We start from the raw sequence: 27,627 nt of genomic DNA, 5'->3' as shown, positions 1-27,627 counted from the left end.
TAACATATATATATGTAGCACTTTTTCCAGCGTTTCTTCTAAATAGCAACAATATATGACTCCTATGTGTGTTTTCTTTTTTTTTTTCCTTTTTTCTTTTTTTTTGTATCTTTAAAAATTTAGGGATTCGCCGATTTGATATGTTTTCACTATACATGTATATATTTATATACATTTTTCTACCCTTGTAATATTTTTAATTGGGGGATTATCTACCACTTAGACTCCCGTTTTACAATAGAGTGCTAGAATGCATGGATTTTTTTCTTACTTTTTTGTGTGTGTACCTTTTTTTTTGTAAAATCATGTAACGAATAATTTGTTCATTATGTGTTTCTCCTCATATGTTTAGGCATTCCATGCCTTGCAACCGTGAGATACAATCCAATGTAATATTTCTTTTTTTTTTTTTTTTTTTTTTCCACTTTTTTGTAAGTGTACCAAATCGTTAAAGAGGGGAGCAGCTTTTCACCTTCCCGAACTAGCAAGAAGTCGTATCTCCAAAAAAAAGAAATGAATAAATATATTTTTTTCGTATTAGTAATTACAAAATTTAACACATTTATATGTTACGTTAGAAGTGTAAAAGTTATTCATGGTAGTATCATGAGAAAGGACAAAGGCATAATTAGAAGCAAAAATGGTGAACCATTTTTTAAATCACCAGAGATTTTGAGAAATGTGGGAATGATAAAAGGTTCCTATAGAGGAAGACATAAGGGAGTGCTGTTTTATTTGATAGCTCCATCGAGAGTTTCGTTAGAAGATTCATGTTCGTCCGAACTTACTACACCCAGTAGGGTATTTCTCCATTTAAGAGGTCCAAATGGATGGAGAAAATCGCATTTATTTGTGAAAACATTGAAATATATTGAAAATTTGAGAAAGGTAAAAAATATTGACAACACTTTAATAGGTAACGAACTTCAAGGTAAGGAAGATGAAATAATCGATGGAATTCCAGATCGTTTTTTGAATGCATTTAAGTGGGCATTACAATTTCGATTAAAAAATTTTAACTGTAAATTTATGAGGATATGTAAATTGGCAAAAAAAAATAATGAAGAACTTAAAAGCCTTGAGAATTATGCCATAGGATATAAGGAAAAATTACTAGCCATGTTACAAAATGATAAAGATTTTTTTATGAACATTGTAAAAAAGCTGAAAGCAAAAGATTATTTTAATTTTGATATTTATTCCATTTTTAAATTTATCAATCTAGACATCCGTTTTTTATTTAACCCAGAATGTCATGATGAATCAGCTATTTTTTTCCTAATCTTTGGAAATTTAGAAAAATCAATTAATTATTTTATACAGAACAAAGACACAGTTGATTTTATGCAAATGCCTAAATATAAAAATATGATGAATAATGGTGAGGGGGAAAAAAATCACCTCAGCATACAGCAGAGGAAACGTTTGAACAAAGCACTGAGGAAGAGGAAAAGGGAGGAGCGTCAGAAGGCCTACATGACAATGACAGCTAGGGAGAGTTCAGTTGAGGCACCATCTTCTTCGATCGAATCAGATGTGGATTTATCAGATGAACTTACCCCTGGAGTGGCATCATCTCCCTCTAATGAAATCTCTTCAGGTGAGGTGGATAGCAGTTCTTCTGATAATTCTTTATTGTGTGACGTAACAGGAGGAGGCACATCAGTAAAAGGGCTGACCGAAGCAGAGGGATGTAACACTGAAAAGAGGAATGTAAAACTGGACATTTCTATAAATAACATTCAGGAGTCATCGAGTCTGGAGGAAAAATTTCAGTATTTCTTAGAAAATTACGATGATATTGAATATTTTTTTCAGAATCATTTTGAAACGGTAGAAGAAATAAAATCATTTTTTGAAAAATGTCATGAGGAAGAAAATAAAGTAAAAAAGGAAGAAATAACATTTAACGCAAAAGGAAATGAAATAATAACAACAAATGTAGTTGTGAAAAAAGGATTAAATTTAGAAATGATAAAAAAAATTATAAAAGTGTCCCCAAGATTATCTTTAATAAATAAAAATACCATACTTAAAAGAATAACTCATTATAAAAATGAGTTAAGTTATACCCATGATGAATTAGTGCATATTTTATATAATCTACCACAATTTTATGCATTTGGAAATTTAAAAAGGAAATATAAAGAATTGTTATATCTACATGAAACAATTGAAGAAGAAGACTTAAAAAAATTTATTAAAAAATATCCAAGGATATTTACATATAATGTGTATAGAACCATAAGACCTAAGATGTTATATCTCATTAGACATTTAAATAAAAATTTTAGGGACATTTTATCTTTCCCACAATATTTTAGCTACAGTTTTCGATTAAGAATAATACCCAGACATGTTGCTTACATGAACTTATATTATGATAATTACATTGAATATTACAAAGAGTTAGTAAGAAAACATAATTATGCGGATTTCAATAAAAAGTTTAATGAATTAGTATATAAACCCAATATTCCACCTATTAATCTTAAAATGCTATTGCAAACGTCAAATAAAGACTTTATGGAACATTATAAAATTTCTTATTATAATTTTGTGAAATCTACACAACTAGCTAAATATATTCACAATCCCTTCATACTAGAATGATGATCGAAGCTACAAAATTGAGAAAAAGAAAACATCTTCTCTCTTTTTACTCATGCTTGTAAATCTCTTGTCCATTGTACATGAATTTGACAGGTTCTCCCCTTATACACCCATGTATTACACACACATGAGAGTGTATACCTCGACCCCTTTCTTATTTTCCATAGAATGTTTAATTTTTTTTTTTTTTTTTTCTCGTATTTGCAATGAACTTACTTCATAATCCAGGTACCTTTCTTCTCCTCAAAGAAGACAAAAAAAAAAAAAAAATAAAATAAGAATAGCAATATAGTAAAAATACAACAATAAATAAAGTAGAAATAATTAAAAAGGAGCCTGCTTCCTGCCATTGTATATGCTTCATCCTGCGCCATACAATGCGCTGGAATTTTAAATTGTGCATTTTTGAAAAAAAATTAAAAATAATATAAGGTTGAGAAAATGGGAATGTTAAGTATGTTCTTGTGGGAGTACAGAATGGGAACATTTTTCATAAAAAAAAAAAAAAAGAAAAAAAAAAAAACAATATAATATAATATAATAAAACATAATGTAGTAACAAAATAGTGAAAAAATGGACTAAAATGCTGGCATATTTACTGAATTAACAAGAACTTTAACGATGTTCACACCACCATCACCCTCTCTTTACCCTGCAGGGTATAAATGCTTAGGCAGAATGCCTACCCTTGTATTGCTGTTCTTTTCCTTTTCATTCCTTTATGTCTGTGATACGTTTTCTTGGTTCATAATTTTGTCTTGGTACATTTTTTTTTTTTTTTTTTTATTGTCACGCTTTGTCGCCTTTCCGCTTTACTACCTCACAGATTTACTACCTCACAGATTTACTACTTCAAAGATTTACTACCTCACAGATTTACTACCTCACCGATTTACCACTTCACCGATTTGCCTTCCTTAGGCCGTCATATCAATCGTGGGATAAATAGGAGAAGGGAGCACATCAATAATTCTGGATATGTCATCCGTTTTATACTTGTAAAATGTTTTGTCATCCTTCTTAATTGCAGCAATTTCTACATTGGATGATGACAGTTTATCTTCCATCACTTGCCTCAAAACAGTAAGTGCCAATATCTCAGCCTCTGCAAAAGTCATGTTTTTATTGTAATTTTCTTGTAATAATAATTCTGCTCCTTCTTGGGCCGATCCTATAGATGCAGCTAAAAATCTAGTGTTCGTACCAGAGGGTTCTGTGTACCATAGACAGGGACCACTCTTATCAACACCTCCAATTAATAAAGCAACACCGAATGGTCTACTCATAATTTTCTTTCTCTTATTATCAGACAAGTTAGAAAAATCTAATGCTAATTCTGATATTAATTCTACACATGATTTTATATTTATATTTTCATTATATATGAATTTATAGTGATTGCATTCAACTCTTGCATAATCGATTAGTGTTCTTGCATCTGCAATAAGACCACTCATGGCACATCCTATATGATCATCTATTGCCAAAAGTTTCTCAATTGAATCTTTTTCTATTAATGGCGATGCAATTCTTCTTTCGGAGGCTAAAATCACTCCTTCGTTGACGCAGATGCCTACTGCCGTGCTTCCCAGCTGGTTTTGGTAATGCACGGATGGGGAATAAAAATGGAAAACATATTTTAAGGTTGATAAAATTGGAAAAAAATATCAACAGTAACAGCTACAGTAGTAGAAACAACGTATGGGCACATAAAACGGGGTCTTAGAAACTGATTTTAACAATCAAACCGGGATATAGTGTGTGTCTCATCATTTTGTCATATTTTGTATATATATTTTTAAAAATGATAAACGTTTGAGACATATTCTTGGTAATAACTCTCTCATGTCCCTTTTCTCTCCCTCTCTCTCTCTCTCCCTTTTGTTGTGTGTACCTTTATAGCCCCCAAAGCATATTCCACTTGAAAAAGTCTACCTTCTGGAGAAAATGTGTTTACTCCTCTATCGTACTCACTCCTAATTGTTTTTAAAAAAAAATGTGAAATGATAAAACATGAAAGCTTATAATACATGGAAAAAAAAAAAAAAAAAAAAAATGCATGTGTTTATATAAGCGTGTAAGCAACACACCATTTAAGCTAATCGTCAAAAAAATATGAAGCCTGAGGGTGAGAATGCCTTACATATATACATCTACGTAAGCATGTGTTTACATATGTTCACACGCGTACATGTATGAATGTACACAATCATATATGTATGTTTATAGTTCTCGTCCTTTCTTCGCTTCTCCCATCGTGTGTTACCTTGTTGAAAACATTTTTGCGCTTAGATGGGTTGCGTATCCAGAGTACTATGTATAGCGTGGTGTGGAAAACACTGAGGTTATTTTGGCTGTATGTGCAAAAGTGTATGCTACTGTTTATTTGTATATACGTATGTTTGTGTTAACTTTATGCATAAAGCCTCTTTTTTTTCCTAATGAACATCTGTGAGAAACTGTTTCATGAGCATGTCAGCAGGGGGTCATATGTGCATCCCTCATTAAGTTATGTGAAAAAAAAAAATAAATATAATAACAAAAAGGGAGAAACATGGGGAATGAAAAAAGGTGGATTTATGGTTATATATATATATATATATAAATACATATCTTCTATTGAGTTTTTTTTTTTTTTTTTTTTTTTTTTTTCTTACCTAAATTTTTGTATACAAGCTCGTGCTTGGGGGTTATTGCTTCTCTAGGTATAGTGGTTATGGTTGTGCACGTGACATGAGGTGTTGGAATTTTTTGCACTGCTTCATATATCACACCTTTCACATGGATGACAGTACATTTTATTTTTCTTTTGGAGCGGCAAGAGAGAAATAATTTTGTTCGTTGCTAGTGTCACATAGGGGGAGGGGAAATAATCATGTGAAAATGGGAGAAAAATGTGAATACAAACATAAACATGAATGAAATCATAAATGTGAATGCGGTTATAAATAAAAATGAAAAAAATAAAAAAGGGAGAAGAAAGAGCAAATAAAATTGACATAAAATTAGGCCAACTGTGTACCTTATAATATTGCATATACGGATTAAATATAAATTCATAGATAAAGGGAAAAAAGGTAGAAACATGGGTATACGTGGATATCAATGAAAGTTAGAAATAATTGGAAACGTGATTATATGCTGAATCTTAGCCAATAATTTGCTGATCGACTTTGGCAATCATGTCAAACCGTGATAATCACCTCAAACACATTGCTTCTTCAGAATCATTTCGATGATATTCCCACTCATTAGTAACTCATTAGAAAGAGTTACAATATATCTTTTTACAAAAACCTTCATGTGTTCGTTCTGCACCTATAAGAGTATAAAAGTATAAGAGTATAAGAGGAATATATCCATGCCATCATACACATCTTGAAGTGTAATTTTTTTTTTTATCACACCCTCTCCCTACTTGGTCTCAATGGGAAGATACAGTTTCAAAATTTTTTTGGACTCTATAATGTTAAGCTATGACTATTTTGAAGGATCTGTATTTTAAACACATGGAAAGGAAATACATAATGCCTGTTTCGAAATGCATTTTTTTCCACACCGTGCCCAATATTATTACGAGCGTGTTTTCTATTTTTAAACAAAACATAGTAAACATATTGAACTTATGCAAAATTTACAAAAACGAAATATTGTGTGTTCATGAACAGAGTTTAATTTATGTTAAAAAAAAAAAAAATCCTAACACTATCTAGCTCTTTACACATGTTAACTATCACCTAACGTATAAAGTAGTTCTATGGAAAATGTAAAAGTGTTAGATCTTTATAGTGGTATAGGAGGTTTACACTACAGTTTGTTACAAGCCTTAACGAATTGCATTCACGAGAAGGTGGAGAAAGGTATTATGAAAAAGGAAATTGCAAAAATTAATATTACCAATTGTGAAAATTTTTTCAATGATACATTTCAATTTGTGTCGATAGACTTAAATTGCTTGTCGAATCAAACGCATTACCACAATTTTAAAGAAAATACTATCTACCTAACAGACAAAAAATATATAGACAGATTTTTTAAAAAATGTCAAAATGGTAGAGTTAATGAGCTTGGGAGTACTCCTCAAAAATGTGAGTATAACTCACAAAAGAATAAGTTGAAAAAGATCCACTTTGATATGAATAAAAATTACATTATTCAAACGGATATAAACAATCTAAATGAGCAATTTTTTGATTATCACAAGTTTTTTATTTTGCTAATATCTAACCCTTGTCAACCATATACCAGACAAAACAAAAAATTTAAGGAGGTTAATGTTAATGATCTCTACAGCATGTACAGTTATTCCATAACAGAGAAATGCCCCATCGAAGAAAAAAAAAAACAAAAAGATTCTTCCACCCTCGAAAAATCTGGTCATTCTACTAATATGCACACTTCAAATTGTAGAGTGCAAACATGCAGTGATACAAGTGATACGACCCGCTTAGATAATCAAAAATGTAACACTAAGAAAGCTATTCCCTCGAAATATGTTAATGAAGAAAATGGTCACGATAATATAGAGGAGCATTATGAAGGTACACCTTTGGAAAAACCTATAACATATGACACACAAAAATATCATGTAGACAATTTAAACCTAGAGAAAGCCATGAATTCTTTAGAAATTGAAAAGGACGAAAGAACGAGGAGTTTTATTCACATCTGTAATTTGTTAAAAAGTGTAAAAGTAGAGAATTTACCAGAGTATATATTTATTGAAAATGTCAAAAATTTTGAATTATCGTGCTCGTTTTTATGCTTTATAAATTCAATTAAAGAAAATTATAATTTTCAAACATACCTCCTATCCCCATTGCAATTTGGAATACCCAATGAACGTCTTCGTTTCTATTGTATATGCAAGAAGAAACATAACAAAGATAAATCCATGATGTGTGTAAATTTACAAAATCATACGTTATTGTCATTGTATAGTAATTTGCTTACACCAACCAAATGTATTACCATCCCCTCCTTTCAAAATAATGACAATTTTAGAAAGAATGAAAATTCTGTTTTTTACACACCAAGCTTGGTAACCTTTTTAGATCATAATGACAAGTACCCAATAACTTGCAACAAAAATGATCATATAAACATGTATAACAAAAATTTACAGGAATATAAAATTGCAGAAAATAAGCTTACAAAACGTGCAGCATACTGTTTTGATATTATCGACATTAACAGAAATGGCAATATTTGCTGTTTCCGCTCGGATCTTTATCATACTAAAAAGAATGAAGCCATAAATGATCTTATGAACAACAGCAACTTGAAGGATGAGATAAATTCCAAAAAACTACATGCCATGTGTTTTACGTCTAATTATAGCAGGTACATTAACGGATCTGGATCGATATTGTACTTCTCAAAGGATAGAAGAAAGACCCCCTTAAATTTTTCCGAAGAAGAACATGGACATGTAAAAAATATCAACATGGGAAATACAGAAACAAAATACCCCATTTGTGTAGATACCAAAAGTTATCATCTCCCGAGAGATAGCTCCTCCAGCGAAGTGTCTAGTCCAAAAGAACATTGTCACGATGAAATATTTAAACAAATGATAAAATATAAAAACAGAGTGCGTTACTTTACCCCTATAGAAATATGCAGACTAATGGGATATAAGATGCGAACCAACAAGAATAAAATAGAGGGTAATAAAAACAAAAAAAATAGATACGGAAATATCTACTGGAATATGGATCACATGTATCATAAGTGTGCCTACACTCGTAATGTCCATTACTGTGCTTCAGATAATAGCGACATTTGTATGTTAAATTCGGAGCTGGATTTACCAGATAACCATTTGAAAAAATGGCAAAATTATGAAAATGTTCAAAAATTTGTGGATGACACTAATACAAAGAGGAAAGAAGCTCATCGAACTGAAGATCAATATGAACAATCACAGGGAAAAGGGATAATACCTTGTTTGTGTCACGAATTTGAATTTCCAGAATTTTTGACAAGCAGACAAAAACATAAATTAATTGGTAATTCAGTTAATGTCACCGTAATAGCTTTAATTTTTCAAGCTCATGATATTTTGGGGGATATTTTAAAATGGAAAAATATACCCAGCTAAACTGTTTATCCCCATATAATATGAACAGTTTTTTGTATGATTTAAATTGTATGTGAGAAGAGAGAAAGACATTTTATTTCATTACCCACAAGAAATGCATAATACATATTTTAACATGACTAATTTGTAAACTTTTATTTGAAGGAAAAAAAAAGAAGAAAAAAAAAGAGTCATCCTGTTTGATGTTTCTACGTGTGTTAACATATACATTTGCAAATCAAGACTTGTGTTCACCCGTTACACATTGTTTTTTCTTAAAATTGGCAACATTTATTTTTTGGATGAAAATTTGTATGTTTTTTAATTCGTTTGTGACTGAATTGTGTGTGGTAACCTTTTTTTCGTTCCGTTTTTCGTTCCGTTTTTCGTTCCGTTTTTCGTTCCGTTTTTTGTTCCGTTTTTTGTTCCGTTTTTTGTTCCTTTTTTTGTTCCGTTTTTTGTTCCGTTTTTTGTTCCGTTTTTTGTTCCGTTTTTTGTTCCTTTTTTCTTTCCTTTTTTTCTTTCCTTATTTTGTTTCTTCTTTTTTTTTTTTCTGTTTTTTCCCCTCTATATAACACCTTAGTGGAAACAGTTTCCTTCCGTAAAGTGCGTATTTTGAAACACCATCCACACACATAAAATATGTACATAAATATGTTCATGTTTTGCGGTCAATAAAATGTCCTTTTTTTTAAGTCTAAACAATATCATCCATCATCGATTTTGCAAATTCGTGAACACTTGCATCTTTAACCAAAATATATAACATTACATTTTTAAAGTTCTACAAGGCTTACAATAGTTCCACAAAAAAAAAAAAAAAAAAAAAAAAAAAATATCCTCAACCATTCTGAAAAAACGGGGAATGATGAAAAAAAATTACAGGAAAAAAAAAAAAAAAAAATTCTCCTTTGGGAACATTCCATTTTTTTTTCTTCACTTTTTTTGTTGATCCATAATTAATTCCCGAATTGTGAATAAGTTGTAATTAAAAGTAATAAAATGAGTTTATTATTTTTTTTAATTCCCTCCCTCCTTTTGCTACCATGCTGAAGTTCATATTTTTTTCTTTTTCCCCCATCTTAATTATGTTATTCAAATATTCATAAACATTTTCAGCGCATGTCATTGCTCATTCGGCGTAGAAATATGTGTATGTGCTAACGTAAGCTAGAGTATGAATAAACGTGAGATTACTACTCTTAATGAAAAGTGACCTATATTAACACTTACATGTTCAAACTCTACACTCTCAAACGCGACATTTTTTTTTATATATACATCTTCCCAAATTTTCACGATTTTTTTCTCTCCATATTTCAACTCCACCCCCCCCCTCCCGAAGCCTCTGCTTTGCGCCAATACATAAAACAATTTTTAAGTAGATATGAGAAATCATTTTTATTATTTTTTTTATTTTTTTGTATCATTAACGTTTTCCTCTTTTTAACAAAAATATTAATCAGCATTCAATCTTGTAGGATATACAAACCTTTACATCCTTTCTACAAGGTTTGAGGGGTACATTTATTACATTTTTAATATACATATAAAAATAAAAAAAAAAATTTTCTTGTAAAATAAGCCTAAATTTTGAATTTACTTTAAAGGTTTATTTCACAAAATTGTATAACCAAGAGCTCCATGGAATTGCATTCTGTGTTGTAATTTTTTTTTTAATTTTTTTTTTTTTTTTTTTTTTTTTTTTTTTTTTTCTTTCCCTTCTGTTGCCCCATTCTACACCTGTGCGCAGATGAAGTTTTTTCATTGTGTAAAGAATTTGAATATTCCAAGAGGAAATACTTTTAAAAAATTGTGTAAATATGACAAGACAAGAGGAGAGATTAAAGTACTGATAAATAATTCATTCATTTCGAGAAATACTGCAAATGAACATAGCTTGTGCGAGAGTGGAGGAGGGTGTAAGAACAGGAGGTTCCACACCACGAGGGAAGATAATAAATTAGGAGATGATTTGTTGGATAAAAATGACATGACAGATGGAAAAGTAGGATATAGAAATAGCCAACCTGTGGATGATGTGGCAAACGAATATGAGAAAAAAAAAATTAGCAGGTTTTACTTAGATAGTCAGGCAACCACCATGATAGATCCCAGAGTATTAGACAAAATGCTACCTTACATGACATACATATATGGAAATGCACACTCGCGGAACCATTTCTTCGGATGGGAATCTGAGAAAGCAGTTGAAGATGCAAGAAAACATATCCTTAATTTAATAAATGGAAAAAATAATAAAGAAATTATATTCACATCCGGTGCAACGGAAAGTAATAATTTAGCACTTATAGGAATTTGTACATACTATAACAAACGAGATAATAAAAAAAATCATATAATTACATCCCAAATTGAACATAAGTGCATATTGCAAACATGCCGATATTTACAAACGAAAGGATTTGAAGTAACTTATTTAAAACCTGAACAAAATGGAATTATAAAATTAGAAGACATTAAGAATAGTATAAAAGATAGTACTATAATGGCTTCTTTTATTTATGTGAATAACGAAATCGGAGTGATACAAGACATTGAAAATATTGGTCTTTTGTGTAAAGAAAAAAATATTTTCTTCCATACTGACGCGTCTCAAGCAGTTGGTAAAATCCCCATTGATGTTCAAAAAATGAATATTGATTTGTTATCCATATCAGGTCATAAATTATACGGCCCCAAAGGAATCGGGGCATTATATATTAAAAGAAAAAAACCCAATATTAGATTAAATGCATTAATACATGGAGGTGGACAAGAACGAGGCTTACGATCTGGAACTTTACCAACTCATTTAATTGTAGGCTTAGGGGAAGCAGCAAATTTAGGTTCAATCGAAATGAATCGAGATAATAAAAAAATGCGTTTTTTTTTTGATTATGTAAAAGATTATTTGTTGAAAAATTTAGATTATATTGTATTTAATGGATGTCAAGTAAATAGATATTTTGGGAATATGAATATTTCTTTTTTATTTGTTGAGGGCGAAAGTTTGTTAATGTCTTTACATGAAATTGCTTTAAGTTCGGGTTCTGCATGCACATCCAGTACACTAGAACCCAGTTATGTGTTACGATCTATTGGAATATCAGAAGACATAGCACATACGTCCATAAGAATTGGATTTAACAGATTCACAACATTTTTTGAAGTGCACCAGTTGTGTGACAATTTGGTTAAGTCTGTTAAGAGATTACGAAGTATCTCACCTTTGTACGAAATGGAAATGGAAAAAAATTCCCCCAATGACACTCCTCAATTTGTGTGGACATAGAAATGGATGTCACAGAGGAGGAGAAAGGAGCAACACACATAAAAAAACGTTGATTGTTTATTTCCACAATGCACAAATTAGCTTCTTAACCATTTTTGAAATTATGTTAATGCTTTTTTTTTTTTTTTTTTTTTTTTTTCTCTCCTTTTTTATGGTTATCATGTTACGATCCCTTAAATTTGAAAATATAAGACAATTTAATTTTTCCTTTTTTGCACATTTGTATTATTTGAGATGTATTTTTTCTGTTATTACGTGAAACTAATACTGTCTAACTTTTAATTAGAAAATCACGTTTTTTAAAAGAAAGTTTGTTTGTTTTTTTTTTTTTTTTTTTTTTTTTTTTTTTTTTTCTCCCTAATTAGGTTTATTTGGTGTTCACTGATTTAGCTATTTTTCGTCGAGCTTGTTGTGTTTCATTTTTTATTTTATATTATTTTATTTTTTTTTTTTTTTTGTGCATTTCTCTGTTCTGTATACAAATTTGCACCAAATTTGAGGATGCCAAGAAACAATTCCTTCTCCACCTTTGAAGGAAAACAAAATCGTTTTCAAATCTGACTCCACACAATAAAACCTCTTTTATATTATGTGAATTGCTTCATTAAAAAGGATCTTTTTTACATGCATCTCTTATAACTTATGAAAATTAATTCATTGAGAAGGAGTTTTCCATTTCACATTTTTAAATATATTCATTTGCTTCATTAACAAATTTTTTATATTTCATATGAAATGTGAAACGTTCTCAAAACCTTCAACGAAAGGAGTGGGAGTGTGTGTGGATGATGGGAATTACACAAAAGGAAAACCATTTACAAAGTTGTTGCTCGTGGAGCGCACATGTCGACGTTTCTTCCAAATGAATGGATCTGTGCATTTCTAGAGTGTTTTTGTATTGCATTCCATTGCTTCCTGTCGTTTTACTTCCCTTGGTTTTGGTTCATACGTTTGGACTTTCTTCGCCCCTTTTTGTTTTATTTTTTCCCCTCGCAGCCCTACTTTTTTCAAATTTTACAAATACTTGTTTTTTCTTAAATGAGAAAAGGCGTGTAAATGAATCTATCATCCCCGTTTTTTTTTTTTTTTTTTTTTTTTTAGTTATGGGTACGTCTTTCGCTACCATGAGAAGATGCCATTACATGGGTATATATATAAATAGAATAACAAATGCAACAAAAAAAAAAGTGGCAAAAATAGGAAACGTAGCAAAAATGGTAAAAATGGCAAAAATAGAAAACTATTTTTTTTTGATGCCCTTTTAAGGGGAAACCGAATTAATCCCAACATACAAATTCACAATTTTATTAAAGAGCAATTTATTTGTTGAAATCTCGTTAGCTGTTTATTTCCTCCAATTGGTAATTTCTTCCATATTTTTTTTCTTTCTTTTTTTTTGCATGTTCTTAGAAAAAAAGGCTTGCTTAAATATCGTTTTATTTCTTTCTCTCAACCCCTAGTCGCCCCTAAACCACTTTTTCCAAAATAGATCTTATAAAAAAGGTGTAATACATATGTGTATATATTCATATTTCCTATGAATGTTTGACTATATATCTGGACATGGACTTTTCACCTAATTTGAAATCCGTTTGAAAAATACTGCTTTTGTGATAGCTCAGTTACACTTTTTTTTTTTTTTTTTTTTATAATTAAAATGAGGGATTGTTTGAAAGAACCTACTTTTTAATATAAAGTTGGGAGATAAATACAAGTTGCTTTTTTTTTTTTTTTTTTTTTTTTTTGAGGTATAAAATAGGCATACATATTGTATAAATATGTATGAACGGGACTAAAAATTATGGAGTTATCATTTCATCAAAATTACACGATTGTATTTATTTCTATCATGAACACTTAACCTTTTTTCTCGAATTGGAAGAAAAACATTTCTTAAGCTATGTTAACCAAAATGAGGAAATTAGCACCGTTTCTTTACCATACTATAATATTGTCTGCTTGTATATATATCTATCCCATATGAATACAAATAGGAACGTGTGTACGTTCACACCTGTATTATATAAGTACTAATTACAATCTCATGAGGTGAGTGACATAGATAAATGTAGGTGAAGGTATATACATATGTATGTGCATATACATCGATGTGCTTGTATGAATGCGTCCCAAGAGAAAAATGAAAAAGACATTTCTGTTCCTTGTCATTTTATCAACGATAAATTTAAGACGATATATAAATTACAATATAAGAATCAGGTTAAAAAACTTTTCAAACAAAATATACATGTCCAGTAGAGTCCAATTAAAATCGACAAAACTACAACATAGAAAGAGACCAAGAAAAAGGAAGAAATCTGAAATTTACAGAACCCCAGTTTTATATCACCCGAATCAGAGGGATTATTTTAACCTACAGAGTGAGTATACATGCTTACCCGATGAAAAAGTGCTAAATCTGCTGTCAAAGAATAAATTAAATTTGCTAATAAAAGCGATTAGAAGTAAGAATAACGAGGAGATTGATAAAATTTTGTATAAAGATGTTAATAATATATATCTGGATACGAGGTACATATATTATGATGAAGGGAGAATAGAAGAAGAAGGAGAAGTAGATGAAGAAGTAGATGAAGACGAAGAAGATGAAGAAGATGAAGAAGACGAAGAAGATGCCGAGGGAAGCTCACGACTACACGACCAAAGGGGTGGCTTTGCTGAGGAAATGAATCCTAATAGTGATCATGAGGAATTCTCAAGTGGGGATGATAAACTAGAGAAGGATAATAAAGGAAGGGTCAAAAAAAGAAGAAAAGATTGTGTGTTCAGCAATAATTCAAGTGATGTGAAAAATTTCAGGGTACCTGAAAATGAAGAGACAAACGAAAAAGTTAGAAAAAAAGAATTTGTGGATTTGAATAATATATATTTTTATTTTAAAAAGGTTAACATGACAAATATAAATAAAGACAACATAAATGATGATATATATAAAGAGTTAGTTGAATTAAAAAAGGTGTCAACAGAAAAAGGAGATTCAATAGGTTACAACATATATAAATATTTTCTTAACATAATTACAAATGTAGATAGAATGAAATATATTGATGATTTTTTTTTAGTGAATTATATAAACAATATTTGGATAACTAAAAATGTGCATAAATATTTTTATTTTTTAAATTCTCTATTTCATAGAATGAAAAAAATTTCTTATAAATTATTTCATTTGAATTATAAAATTGATATAATTGGACATGTGGAGGAAAAAAATAAAATGAAGTATTTCGAAAGACATGAATTATTTGATAAAGTTATAAAAAAAACAAAGTACATTCCTAACTATGTGCTTAAGCACAATTACATTTATTCTACTAGTATTTTAAATCTATACCAATATGATATCAACACAAATTCGTATGTCAATAAATTTGATGACACATACAAGGAAGTTTCTGTGAACGACTTTGTTGATTATGGGAGGAAAAAGAATTTAAACATTTATCACGACTCTACCCGTTTCCACCCATTTTACAATTATGCCAAGAGATATGACAAGGACAATGAGATGAAGAAAATTATGAGTCTCACATATGGGGATGTTTGCAGCAGTAGCGACATGACAAGTAGTGGCACTCGAGATGATGAAACTAACACCCGGAAGAATTTGAATAAAGGGAAAAAAAAAGACACTACCAAGGGATCAAGCAAGAACATAGATCCTATAGTAACTGATGAACATATCCTCGAAAATGGAGACGAGAAAAACCATAATGATGAAAATGTGTCCAGGAACGAAGGAGAAAAAAACTCACCAAAAAGTGAAAGTAGTGAAAGTAGAGAAAGTAGTGAAAGTAGCGAAAGTAGAGAAAGTAGTGAAAGTAGCGAAAGTAGTGAAAGTAGCGAAAGTAGTGAAAGTAGCGAAAGTAGTGAAAGCAGTGAAGGTAGTGAAAATAATTGGCTAGAAAGGATAAAAAAGGATCCACTTTTAAAATATGAAATTTTAGAAAAGATAAGCGAAAAGATGTGTAGCGAATTCGCAGAAATTGGGGTTTTAGATAGTGAAAGTAAGAAAATTGACCTGAATAGAATTGAAGATATTAAAAATGATAAGGACAATATTTTATACAAGAAGGTTTATGCTATGCGGGATTACTTTTACAGTATTATGTATGATAATTATAAGCCAAATTTGGACATTTACGAATTAGAAACTTTTATAGATGCAGAATATAGGGCCTATACTTACAAAAAAGACTTAAATATTTTATTTAAAAATTGGGTTGTCAATGAAAACAAGCAATTACCTACAGTGCACTTTGCGAAAAAGGATGTGGAGCTAGCTAAGTTAAGATACATGTCCAAGAGAAAAAGAAAAATGCTTGAATTTAATCAGCAATTTCTGGAACGTCACGGGCGCGACAAGAAGAGCCACTACCCCATGAAGGATCACAGAGGGGTAGGAAGTGGTGAAAATGGTGAAAATGGTGAAAATGGTGGAAATGGTGAAAATGGTGAAAATGGTGAAAATGGTGAAAATGGTGAAAATGGTGGAAATGGTGAAAATGGTGAAAATGGTGGAAATGGTGAAAATGGTGAAAATGGTGAAAATGGAGAAAATGGAGAAAATAGTGAACACGGGGGATCACAAAAAGGTACGCCAGAAGGTGCAGTAAATTGTGAACCACAGGAGAGGGGGAATTCTGAGAGAAAGGAGCCAAACGGTAAAAAGGATACAGACCCGAGTAAAGGAATAAACCAATCAATCAGCTGTCTCATCAAGTGGAATACACGAAGCGAAAATGATTCAGGGAAAACAAGTAATGATCAGGACGATATACATTTGAGTGATGAAGATGACATCGATGAGGATGCGGACAACGACAGAGAAGAAAAGTTCTTTATTGATAAATACAATATGAACAATGATGAAATTGAATCATACGGATTTTGCGATGAAAATGTAAACGAAAATGATAATGAAGAACAGTCTTTTCATGATATGAAATTTGCAAAGCTAGTTATTTATGATGATAACTATGATAAAGAAGAGTTTGTAGAAATTATCATGAATCTTATAACAACATGTGATTATAAAAGGGCATATTGCATTTACAACACACTCAAAACAAAGGGGAAGGTTGATACTTTATATTTTAAAAGTTACGACATTGCTGAGAATATTGCCTTTTTGATGCGCCAATCGAAGCAGAGAATTCTTGCTGATGTGGAATACTTGTAAGTGGTGTGAGAGCGGTTTCTGGGAATGTGAACATAGCCAAAAATTTCACTTTCGTGAATTCATTTTTAAAATTTAGAAATGAAAATAACTGAGTGTGTACTCAGACGAAAATCCTCTTTTGTTTCATTTTTTTTTCTTTTATTTTTTTTTCTTTTCGCGGGTTTTTACCCATGTATTAGTTACACAAACTTGGCAAGGTGTTTTTTCCTCCTTCACTTCTCTTCACGTCTCTTCACGTCTCTTCTCTTCCCTTTTTTTTGTATTTTAAAATGAAAAACAAGGTTAATATTTTTTTTCAAAAGAGGAACATACAAAATGGGTTCCCTGTTGGGGGTAATATTATGGCAATTTGCAAAATGGATTTTTTACCCTATCCTCTGTCCCCACTTTTTTGTGCCCTCCTCTTTTAATTTACTTTTTATTTTTTTATTTTTTTACTTTTTTGGTTTTTTATTTTTTATTATTTTATTATTTTATTATTTTATTATTTTATTATTTTATTATTTTATTTTTTTTTTTTTTTTTTGGTAATAACTAAAAGTACACACCTTTTTAAAACGCCGTAATTTAAACAACCATTTTTAAAAATTTCCCCAATGTGCAATGGATATTTACACGAAAAAACGTTTAGCAGAAGAAAGGGAAAAAAGTTCGTGTACACATTTGTATAAGTATCTCACTTTTGCAACATCCTGTTCGAAGAAAAAAAAAAAAAAAAAAAAAAAGTGCATACTCTTGTGACCTGTGCAATATTAACGGTATGTTGATATATTACAATTTAACATTACTTTTCTCATTTTGGTGAAAAAGTATGAACAGTTGAAAAGCTTTATTTTCATAAATATTGTGGCTCAAAAAGATCGATTTTAACGTGGACTTCGCTTTCTCAACATTTTCATTGAAAAAAGGTGCCACATGGTTGGAGGGGGAGAAAAAAAAAAAAAAAATAATAAAATAAAGCTGAAATGAAAATGAAATAAAATCGCGTAAATCCAGCAAATAAAACAATTACAATACAGGTACCTTTTTGGAAGGGGTCCCAAACTAACCCAGTAGAGGAGAGAGGGAGGGTCACCGTTAACCAAATTGTGAAATATCTTCCCAAAATAAGCTACCCAAATAGAAACATGCAAACTAATTTTGTGTTAAATGTGTGAATAATATTTCACTTTGGCCATGTAACACTTGTTTGAAAAACCTTTCGTCTTCAACGGTTTTGCATTTAATCATTCAGTGCACTCAGGAGTTAGGTGTAAAGAGAAGTTTTTCCATAACTTCCAACGGTGGAGTGTTTCAAGCTTACCAAGTGTAGTAAACACAACTTGTGCAATTCAGTGTTTCACCACGTGGACACTTCGACACTTGGCCTCTTAGCCACGGCTCCTCCTAGTCACGTCACCACTTCACTAAGAGGCTAGCTGGGTCGAAGAGGAAAGGGCGGGGCACGATGTTTGGGGATGACGAATTTGTGAAGGAATATATAAATGGAAATATCTCTAAAATCGAGGATGTGGAAATTCACGTGGAAAAAATGAACAAGGAAATAATGGAATTGGACAAGATTATCAGCGAAAAGATAGAAAATCAAGTCCTAAGGGAAGTAGAATATGAAGATAAATTAAAAAGCATAAAAGAGAAAATGAAATTAATAAATAACAAAATGGAACAAGTAGATAAAAAAACAGAAGAAAGTGAACACATTTTAGTAAGGTTATGTAAAGATATTAAAAAATTAGATATAGGAAAAAAAAATGTCACAGAAACTATTATAATAATGAAAAGGATTGTTATGGTTATAACTGCCATAAGCAACTTGAAAAAAAAAGCATTGAAAAGGGATTACAGCAGTTGCATTCCTCTGGTTTCCCTTATCAAGGAAATGCTTATACACATCTCCGATTTGAAGACAAATTCAAAACTAAGTGCATTATACAAAGATGCAAGTGTCATTTTTGACGATTTAAAGCACCAAATAAAGGAAGACATCGATTTAATATACGACCCCGATGTTCACATTGAGAAAAACCTAATCGTGGTTAACGAAATGAGTTGCAGCGAAATAAGTCACCATGAGGTGAAGCACGATCCAATGTATCGCGGCCAAATGAATAGCAACCCAGACAATCACAACCCAGAGGATCACAACCCAATGAGCTCCAACCCAATGAGCTCCAACCCAATGAACCGAGACAAAAGTGATCAGCTATGCATTAACCTGTTCGATGCATGCAAATGCTTATATGAGTTGGATCACGAATTTGTGTCGGACGTTGCTAAGAAATTTACAAATTTTTTTCTAGAAAAATACATTGTCATTTTTGAGAATCAAGGAAACAATTTAGAAGGGATTGATAGACGCATGGCGTGGTTAAAACGATCCTTAAATAGCTATGAAAATAACTATGCTTCTATTTTTCCTCCAGTTTATAATATACCTTATCATATCGTTAGCAAATTCTGCTCAATCACGAAAAAACATGTTGTAAAAATTATGTCTTCTTCTGTTGAAGAAATTAATCCAGTTTCGCTTATACAGACCGTTATTAAAGTTATTAATTTTGAAAATTTTTTAACAAAGAATGTTACATATTATGCTGAAAAATGTACCATTTCTTCTTATTCTTACTCATCTATGGAATTTCCATTTCCAGAATTGATTATGCAAAAGGATTTAACATCAACACTCGGTGAGATACTTCCAGAAGAGAATTTCCCTCATAATGGTCACGTAAAAGACGACGAATTCTCGTCCTCCATTACAAATGAAGTGCAAGGAGGAACTCAATACAAAGATCATTATAAAATTTCACTTGACGATCGAAATGACAAAATTAAAAGCAGTAATATGAATCAGTCATATTTGCGAAATGTTTTTAATATCACTTCCACAGAACAAGGCAGTAGTATTATTCCCCTTGATAAGGATAGTACCGAATTGGGGAATAATAAAAATCAAATGAAATCTTTCAAGCACACAGATGAAGCACATAAGGAAGCACAAAAGGAAGAAAAGCGTTACTTGGAGGAAGAATATTCTTCCATAATATCACAGAGTGAAGGAAAAAAAAAAGAAAAGAGACAAAATTTCAAGGGCGTAATTTCTTGTGTATTCGATAGCTATCTGTGCAGCTGGTTAAAATATGAAGAGAAAAAGATTGTAGTAAAATTTGAAAATATAATAAATGATGAAAATAAAGAAGATAGCATAATAAGCAGTGGAAGAAAAAATGAAACAAAAGTGCCAAACATGATTGCAAAGGAAACATTTGCTGATGTTAATAATATTTTGAAAAAGAATGAAGAACATGCTCCCGAAATTTATTTTGAAATTACGGAAGAAAAACATTCAGTGTATAAATCAGCTTATAAATTATTCTATATATACAAAAGTTATGTTAATATGATATTATTGTTTAGCAATTGTCAAACTTTATATGATTTTGTGATTTTCTTTAAAACATTATTATTAAAATATAGTGAAGAATTGAATAAGAGAATAGTAAAAAATGTAAAAGAAGAAAATAAAATTAAACATTTCAAATTGTTGTCTATTATAATTAATACAAGTTCTTACGTAGAACAGACGCTTAATGAAGCACAAGAAAATATTGTGAAAGATATTGATTCAATTTATAAAGAAAAAATATCTTTTAAAGAGGAGGAAAAGCTATTTTTACAAATAAAAACAAAATGTATTAAAGGAATTATCACATTTATGGAAAATAAAATAAATACCATCATTTCGAATAATAATATTGTAAACATATTTGACATAAATAATATTCAAGAAAAGTCATTTTATATAATCAATATGGAATCATTTATACGTGAATACTTTTCTTTTTTTAAAAAAATATTTAACGAAACCTACTTTACATATTTGCTGGAAAAAACTAGTACCTTAATAATTCAGCAATTTTATCATACCATTCTTTCATTTCAGTTTATGACAAATATAACGGCGCAGCAGTTACTTATAGACTCTCATGAGATTGAACAAATTTTACTTCATATTCCTACTTTGTTGAACCAGAAAAAGGGTGAAACGCATGAGGAATGGCGAAGAACAGCAAAAAAGGAAGACCAACAAATCTTCACACCTGAATTGAACGCATTGCACAAAACGGAAAGTGGACTAGCTACCACTGCTTCGGCAGAGGCAGACGCAGATACAGATGCAGATACAGAAGAGGAGAGATACGTTATCCCACAAACATATTTCAGCTATGTAAAAAATCAAATGAAAAAAATTAAATTTTTAATTAAAATATTTATCTCAAATATTTATGACATGAACTCTTTTAATTTACTTCTCACGGAAAATAACAACATATGTACCATCCAGGAAATTGAAAAAATATTGTCTCTAAAAGATGACTGTAATGAGGAAAAGTCCCCAAACGATTCTATTCTGAACAAGAATTATGTGAATGACATTAAGGAGAGAGGAATAAAAGCTGCTGAGGAGGTCAAGTTTTTTTTCAACAAAATTACCAACATGTAGCTTTTTGGACGCTTTATATATTTCTAATCTAAGAAAGAATATTGAAACGTCATCTTTTAAACATTTTTTTTTTTTTTTTTTTCTTTTTTTGCGATAAAAGTGGAACGCATTCATATTGGAGTCCTCAATTTTTCTAAAATGGAACGAATAAAGAGGTGGAGTAAGAAAGTTAAAGATATCGCTATGCTTTAACGTTCTCTCTTCATTGACTGGTAAAATGAGAAAATCAAGTTGTTTTGTTTATTTTTTTTTTTCATTCATTTATTTTTATTTTTTTCATTCATTTATTTTTATTTTTTTCATTCATTTATTTTTATTTTATTTTGTTTATTTTTTCATTTTTTTATTTTATTTTCCTCCCCACCCCCTCTGCACGTATCACTATTTAATTTTTATTAAATATGTAGATACATCATTATATGCACATTTTTATACAATTTTTTTATTTCATTGTCCCGCGTGGGAAAAAAAGTGTTAACTTTGAATTTTAAAAAACGCAAATTGGTAGGGCACACACATAAGCACGAAACATTTTCTGTCAAAAGGTGGATTAAAAAAAAAAAGAAAAATTGTGAAGGGGAAAAAATTGGATATAGATTAATCGAGATTGAGTAAAGACAGATGTGGTTTACAAAAATTCCGAAGCATCCATATAAACAAACATATATAACTTTGTGTACACACTTTTACCAACTTTTTTCAAGCGTCACGGAGAGGCCAACGAAAAGGAGAAAAATATATATATATATATATATATATATATATATATATATATACATGTATATACATTAACCATTTAAAGTGTTACAAATTTGAGATAGCGTCTGTCCAATCCACGGAGAAATGAACAGTGTGCATGTGAAACGGATGTTGCTGCCTCGAATAAATGTTGAATCACAGTAGTCACGAATTGAAGGAAATTCCGTTGGGTGTTTTTTTACTATCAAGGTGGAAAATTTTTCCAAAACTTCTAATCCTTTGTGATTTTTGCTCAGTGTCGCTCTTGAGTTGCATGTACCTCTTTCCAATGTTGTAATCTCCGCCACCATATTTTTTCAAGAAGTGAGAGATATCATAGGTGCTAATGGCAAAAGATTTCAATAAATCAATTAAACAAAAAATTTCTTTATCATTTACATCACCATTAAATTCTTTGATGAGAATTCCATTTTCTGGTTGAAGCATAAAAGCATGAGCATCATGATCAATTATAACTACTCGATCCAGATTTCTACCTAATCTGTTTAAATCTTTTACATAATGTCTTTTTTTTTTGGAACATTGATCTCTGTGTAAACAGCCAATAGCTGGAATACCCCACTTGGAAATAACTTCTTGTGCAACTGGGAAATTATCATCAGACCAAATAACAATTTCATAAAAACTTGATAATTCTTTAAAAAACATATCAGCATAAGGTCTCTTGAGCACTCTCCATCCGGTTTTTCTATCATATTCTAATTTTGCAATTACATAATTTAAATCAATTACTAATGTTGGTAAATTTTCTGGATAATTTAAATCTTTAAAGTCTGGTAATAACGGTTCATTGCTTAGTGGAAAATATTTATCAATAAATTCGTTTAATAAATCATTATATTTATTTTCTAACACTTCTGCTTTTTCTTTTAACATTTTTAATAATTCTTCCATACTTATATCATTTTCAATACAGTACATGTAAACTTGTCCAAATGGCATTAAAAGAAGGCTTAAAAGTAAATACATTTTTATCATTTTTTCTCTTTCTTTTTTGTGCAGATATATTTGTCTTAATGTTTTCTTGCTCTTGTTGCTATTTAATGTTTCATCACTTTTGCAACTGTTAAACGTTTTACTAGTTTGTGCAACGGAAGAATGGTTAGTGCATTCATTTTCACCACCATTTGAGGATTCATTGACCTCCCCTCTATTGTTTACTTCATGCACTTTGTTCATTTTTATCTTTACTTCCTCCTTGAAATTTCCACAATTTGCACTTTTTGATGTTACAAATGTTCTCTTCATGTAGCAACAACTTCTACTATCCATGTAGAAGAGCTTACTGAATTGTGGGATACTACAATCCCTGTTAAATTGTATAATTGGTGATTTTATTGTACTATTTATATTCACACTTTTTTTTTTTTTTTTTTTCTCTTCCAATTTGTCCTCTCCCTTTAGATAGTTCCTGCTTACGAAGATGGGGGACATAATATTACTCATTAATTTGAAATAATCATTTTTACATACTTTTCTTCCATTTTCATTTTTATCCAAAAGTGAAGAGATACTTGTAAATTTTTTCTTTTGATAGGTTATGCGTCCATTGTTATTGTACTTTATTTCTGTATGTTTACTAAATTTTGTGACTTTTTCAGCATTTTTTTTTTTCTTATGAGCTGCTAAGTTAATCCCTGCATTACTGTTGGAACATCTTATTGACAAATAATGAAATAATTTCTTTTCATTATTTTTTAAATTGGATAAACATAATGAGGCAATCATTTTATAGCACTTCCTTTAAGCATTATCTTGCTGAGGAAGTTTTTAAACATGGTATGAAGAATAAATTGAGATGGAAAAAAAAAAAAAAAAAAAAAAAATGATATTATCTTGGATAACTGGTTTTATGTTTACATGTGGAAAAGACCAAAAAAAAAAAGGCATAGAAAAAAAAAAAAAAATACATCCCTAAGCGTGGAAATATAAAATGTGCATTTTCCCCATATCTTTCAATCTACTTAGATATGCTCCCTTTTATTTTCACTAATAAATCTGAGAAATAAAAAATAATATCATTTGTGCAAATATTTCTCTCTTTTTTTTTTCATGTGAAGATCGCCCCATACTCTGTTATATGATCTCATTGTCAAACTGTTGCACCTATATATATTTTTTTTTTTTTTTTGGGGTAGGACACGGAGTGCCCACATATATATGTATATATATACTAATTCTGTTTATACAACAGATTAAGCAAAAGTTATCTTTTTTTTTTTTTTTTTTTAACTAGATAGGTAAGCACAACACATTACAAAATTTCTTAGGTGCACATAAATCTGTGGAGAATATAAACATTCACGCTTAAGTATCATATATATGGACTTGCGATAGGTGGAGAGAGGGCAGGTTCAGAATGAGAAGAACATTCTTAGGGTTCCTACTTTATTCCAGTACTCCAAGAGAAAAGTCAAAAAAAATGAAAAAATATGAAAAAATATGAAAACAAAATAAAAAAAATTCCAACATGTACGTTGTAGAAGTGGATAATGATACAAAAAAAAAAAAAAAAAAAAAAATGACACAATGCAAAATTGTACAAAATGGTACAAATTTTTTGACGTAAAAAATAATAAAAAAAAAAAAAAAAGTGGGTCAGAAAGCACTGGTAAGCAATTCCAACTGTAAGAAAAATATTCTTAATTCACACTTGTTAAAATTGTTAATTAAAAGAAATATGTATCACGAGTGGAGCGTATCATAATATATTCATGGCTTAATATATGTATGACGTGTACGTGGGTTAGTACATTGTGAAAGGGAACGGTCCTTTTTAAAGATATAAAGTTCTGCCTCCGCTAATGTGGTGTACACAAGAAAGTATGTATTTATGTTTGTACTTGTGTATATATATATATATATATATATATATATATATATATATATAAATATATATATATGCATGTACGTATGTATGCACGTATTTATACATTCATAAATACGTGGCTGTGATTGTGGAAAGCATTTGATTATTTTCAAAAAGATGGCCTAAATTTTTCTCGCAAACATTTTTTCTCATCTTGCAACCGGTGCAGAAGGGAATATACATACCAAAACATGTAAGAAAAGGAGAAAACTACAGTAAATTCTTTCCACTAAGGGAAATGTATTTACTTGATAAAATTTCAAGTCCTTAAATAATTCCTGTAAGATAGCCTCTTTTTTTTTTTTTTTTTTTTTTTTTTCAGAGCATCCATCGTGGATTAGCTTAACTTTTATGTTTGCAACTTTTTTTTTAAAAAAAATAAAGTTTCACTTTTGAGGCCTCATTAGGATATGTACATATGTGTACACATTAATACATATAAATATAACATTATGGCATTTTGCCGTTACAACTCTTAAGATGAACTTTAAGTGCACGGGAGAAAATGAAAAGAATACTATGTGCTGCTTACGAGAGGTACAAATGCACACCAAGAGAAATTAAGATAATAGATATTTACCTCCTTTTCACTCTTTCCTCATTAATTGTTTTGTCGTTCTATGCTTATCTTTTTTCATTTTTCGGAGAAAAAATTTCAGTTGCTGCGATTTTCACATCCATCGGAAACATAACTTTTTTAGTAGCCCTCAGGGAGCAGGTAAGAGGCAAAGTGGTGAAAAAGTGGAGAAAAAGTGGAGAAAAAGTGGTGAAAAAGTGGAGAAAAAGTGGTGAAAAAGTGGAGAAAAAGTGGTGAAAAAGTGGAGAAAAAGTGGTGAAAAAGTGGTGAAAAAGTGGTGAAAAAGTGGTGAAAAAGTGGACTACTGACTGGCTCGTCATTTCCACTAAGTGAAAATAGATCCCCATTTGACACACCCCAGTTCGTATCTTTTTAATTCACTGGCGTCTGCATTTTATCACCTTTTTTTTTTTTTTTTTTTTTTTTTAAGATTACGAATAAAAACTTATTTAATCTCAAAAGAGAAAAAATCATATTCGATTTCGTCCTGTGTTCCTTGGTAATGTACATTTGTAAGTGGAATTTTTTTTTTTTTTTTACCCCCCTCTTGACTCCGTTTGACGATTTTTACTGCTAGACATTTTTTAACCTATTTTTTCTTCTCTGTAAAATCCACTGCTTCAAACATTCAATTTCCCTGAACTCTACAGGTGTATTCAGCTACATGCACTTAAATTAAGAAGCAGAGTCATAGTTTCATTTTGCCTCGTCCAGACATATATACATACATGTCTCTCCAGGTATACAATTATTTTCCATAAAATTGGGATGAATAAAGTAAAAAACATACTAATAAATGACGTGATAAGAATCGGAAGTTGTTACTTATGCACAGGGATGATTTGATGTTAAGGTAATATTGAAGAATAAAAACTACTGAATGAGGAATTATTTACTAGGTTTCATCATTCTGCTGTTTATTTTCGAATGTGAGAGTTACGTCATAAAATGGAGAAAAAATTTAAACGTAAATGTTCCTATTCGATGTAGACAGAATAAAAACAAAACCAACACCCCAAGTGCATTTCGAAGTTACATGAAAAGGTTAAGAAATGCAACAGTTGAAATTGATATTGAAAATAGAAAAGATTTAACGAAACTTGAAATTATAAAAATGTTTTTAAAAGGTGTAAAGGAGTGTAAAAATGTGGAATATTTAAAAGAAAAGGCAAAGGGATATGTACCCCCGACAACTAAAAGAAAATTGATGAAGCAAAAAAGAATGGCAAACTTAAGAGCACATGTAAAAAATTGTAGAATACGTAAACAAGAAGAAGTACCACCAGAAAAAAATATTCTAAATTTTCCAAAAAATCAGATCAAAAATATAAATGCTGCTGTCTTATATTTTCAGCATTATTTTGAAAAGTATGAGCAAAATACAAATTAAAATTTGTTGTCTTGTGGCATTATTCAAAAGTTTGCCAACTGCACTTTTTTTTTTTTTATGTGTACAATTTTTATGTACGTACATGTGTATATCTCTATTTTTTTTTTTTTTTTTTTTTTTTTTTGTGCCCATTTTAAACGAAACAGTAAAGAAACAAATAAAAAACAGAAGAACAACAATGAAAAAAAATAAAAAAAAAATAATAAAAAAATTAAAATAAAAAATAAAATAAAAAAAAAAAAAAAAGAAATTTAAAAAATAAAAAAAAAAAAAAAAAAAAAAAAAAAAAAAATATAAAAAAAAAAACACAAAAAAAAAAAAAAAAAAAAAAAAA

General features: G+C 30.1%; 9 protein-coding genes across 9 annotated transcripts; 7 read left to right on the top strand and 2 right to left on the bottom strand.

The window, feature by feature from the left end:
• Positions 1-513: 513 nt before the first annotated feature.
• Positions 514-2,613, top strand: PGO_021290 (hypothetical protein, conserved; the record flags this gene model as incomplete). The annotated part of the gene is made up of 1 exon (XM_028685947.1): positions 514-2,613. The coding sequence occupies one exon, from the start codon at positions 514-516 to the stop codon at positions 2,611-2,613; it is 2,100 nt and encodes a 699-aa protein (XP_028541748.1).
• Positions 2,614-3,531: 918 nt separating this feature from the next.
• On the bottom strand, positions 3,532-4,894 carry PGO_021280 (proteasome subunit alpha type-5; the record flags this gene model as incomplete). Its single annotated transcript, XM_028685946.1, has 3 exons — positions 3,532-4,206; positions 4,509-4,590; positions 4,881-4,894. The coding sequence occupies 3 exons, from the start codon at positions 4,892-4,894 to the stop codon at positions 3,532-3,534; spliced, it is 771 nt and encodes a 256-aa protein (XP_028541747.1).
• A 1,477-nt stretch (positions 4,895-6,371) lies between these two features.
• Positions 6,372-8,717, top strand: PGO_021270 (DNA (cytosine-5)-methyltransferase; the record flags this gene model as incomplete). Its single annotated transcript, XM_028685945.1, has 1 exon — positions 6,372-8,717. The coding sequence occupies one exon, from the start codon at positions 6,372-6,374 to the stop codon at positions 8,715-8,717; it is 2,346 nt and encodes a 781-aa protein (XP_028541746.1).
• A 1,732-nt stretch (positions 8,718-10,449) lies between these two features.
• On the top strand, positions 10,450-11,991 carry PGO_021260 (cysteine desulfurase; the record flags this gene model as incomplete). Its single annotated transcript, XM_028685944.1, has 1 exon — positions 10,450-11,991. One exon carries the CDS (start codon positions 10,450-10,452, stop codon positions 11,989-11,991), a length of 1,542 nt encoding a protein of 513 aa, XP_028541745.1.
• Positions 11,992-14,131: 2,140 nt separating this feature from the next.
• Positions 14,132-17,194, top strand: PGO_021250 (hypothetical protein, conserved; the record flags this gene model as incomplete). The annotated part of the gene is made up of 1 exon (XM_028685943.1): positions 14,132-17,194. One exon carries the CDS (start codon positions 14,132-14,134, stop codon positions 17,192-17,194), a length of 3,063 nt encoding a protein of 1,020 aa, XP_028541744.1.
• A 1,447-nt stretch (positions 17,195-18,641) lies between these two features.
• PGO_021240 (vacuolar protein sorting-associated protein 53) lies at positions 18,642-21,698 on the top strand (the record flags this gene model as incomplete). Its single annotated transcript, XM_028685942.1, has 1 exon — positions 18,642-21,698. One exon carries the CDS (start codon positions 18,642-18,644, stop codon positions 21,696-21,698), a length of 3,057 nt encoding a protein of 1,018 aa, XP_028541743.1.
• A 903-nt stretch (positions 21,699-22,601) lies between these two features.
• PGO_021230 (mitochondrial import inner membrane translocase subunit TIM50) lies at positions 22,602-24,185 on the bottom strand (the record flags this gene model as incomplete). The annotated part of the gene is made up of 1 exon (XM_028685941.1): positions 22,602-24,185. The coding sequence occupies one exon, from the start codon at positions 24,183-24,185 to the stop codon at positions 22,602-22,604; it is 1,584 nt and encodes a 527-aa protein (XP_028541742.1).
• A 1,646-nt stretch (positions 24,186-25,831) lies between these two features.
• On the top strand, positions 25,832-26,582 carry PGO_021220 (defender against cell death 2; the record flags this gene model as incomplete). The annotated part of the gene is made up of 3 exons (XM_028685940.1): positions 25,832-26,044; positions 26,334-26,415; positions 26,554-26,582. The coding sequence occupies 3 exons, from the start codon at positions 25,832-25,834 to the stop codon at positions 26,580-26,582; spliced, it is 324 nt and encodes a 107-aa protein (XP_028541741.1).
• A 201-nt stretch (positions 26,583-26,783) lies between these two features.
• On the top strand, positions 26,784-27,293 carry PGO_021210 (hypothetical protein, conserved; the record flags this gene model as incomplete). Its single annotated transcript, XM_028685939.1, has 1 exon — positions 26,784-27,293. One exon carries the CDS (start codon positions 26,784-26,786, stop codon positions 27,291-27,293), a length of 510 nt encoding a protein of 169 aa, XP_028541740.1.
• Positions 27,294-27,627: the final 334 nt, after the last annotated feature.

This window comes from Plasmodium gonderi (assembly GCF_002157705.1).
Source record: "Plasmodium gonderi DNA, contig: Chr02, whole genome shotgun sequence".
Taxonomy (NCBI): Eukaryota; Apicomplexa; class Aconoidasida; order Haemosporida; family Plasmodiidae; genus Plasmodium; species Plasmodium gonderi.
This window is presented reverse-complemented; position numbering and strand designations above follow the sequence as displayed.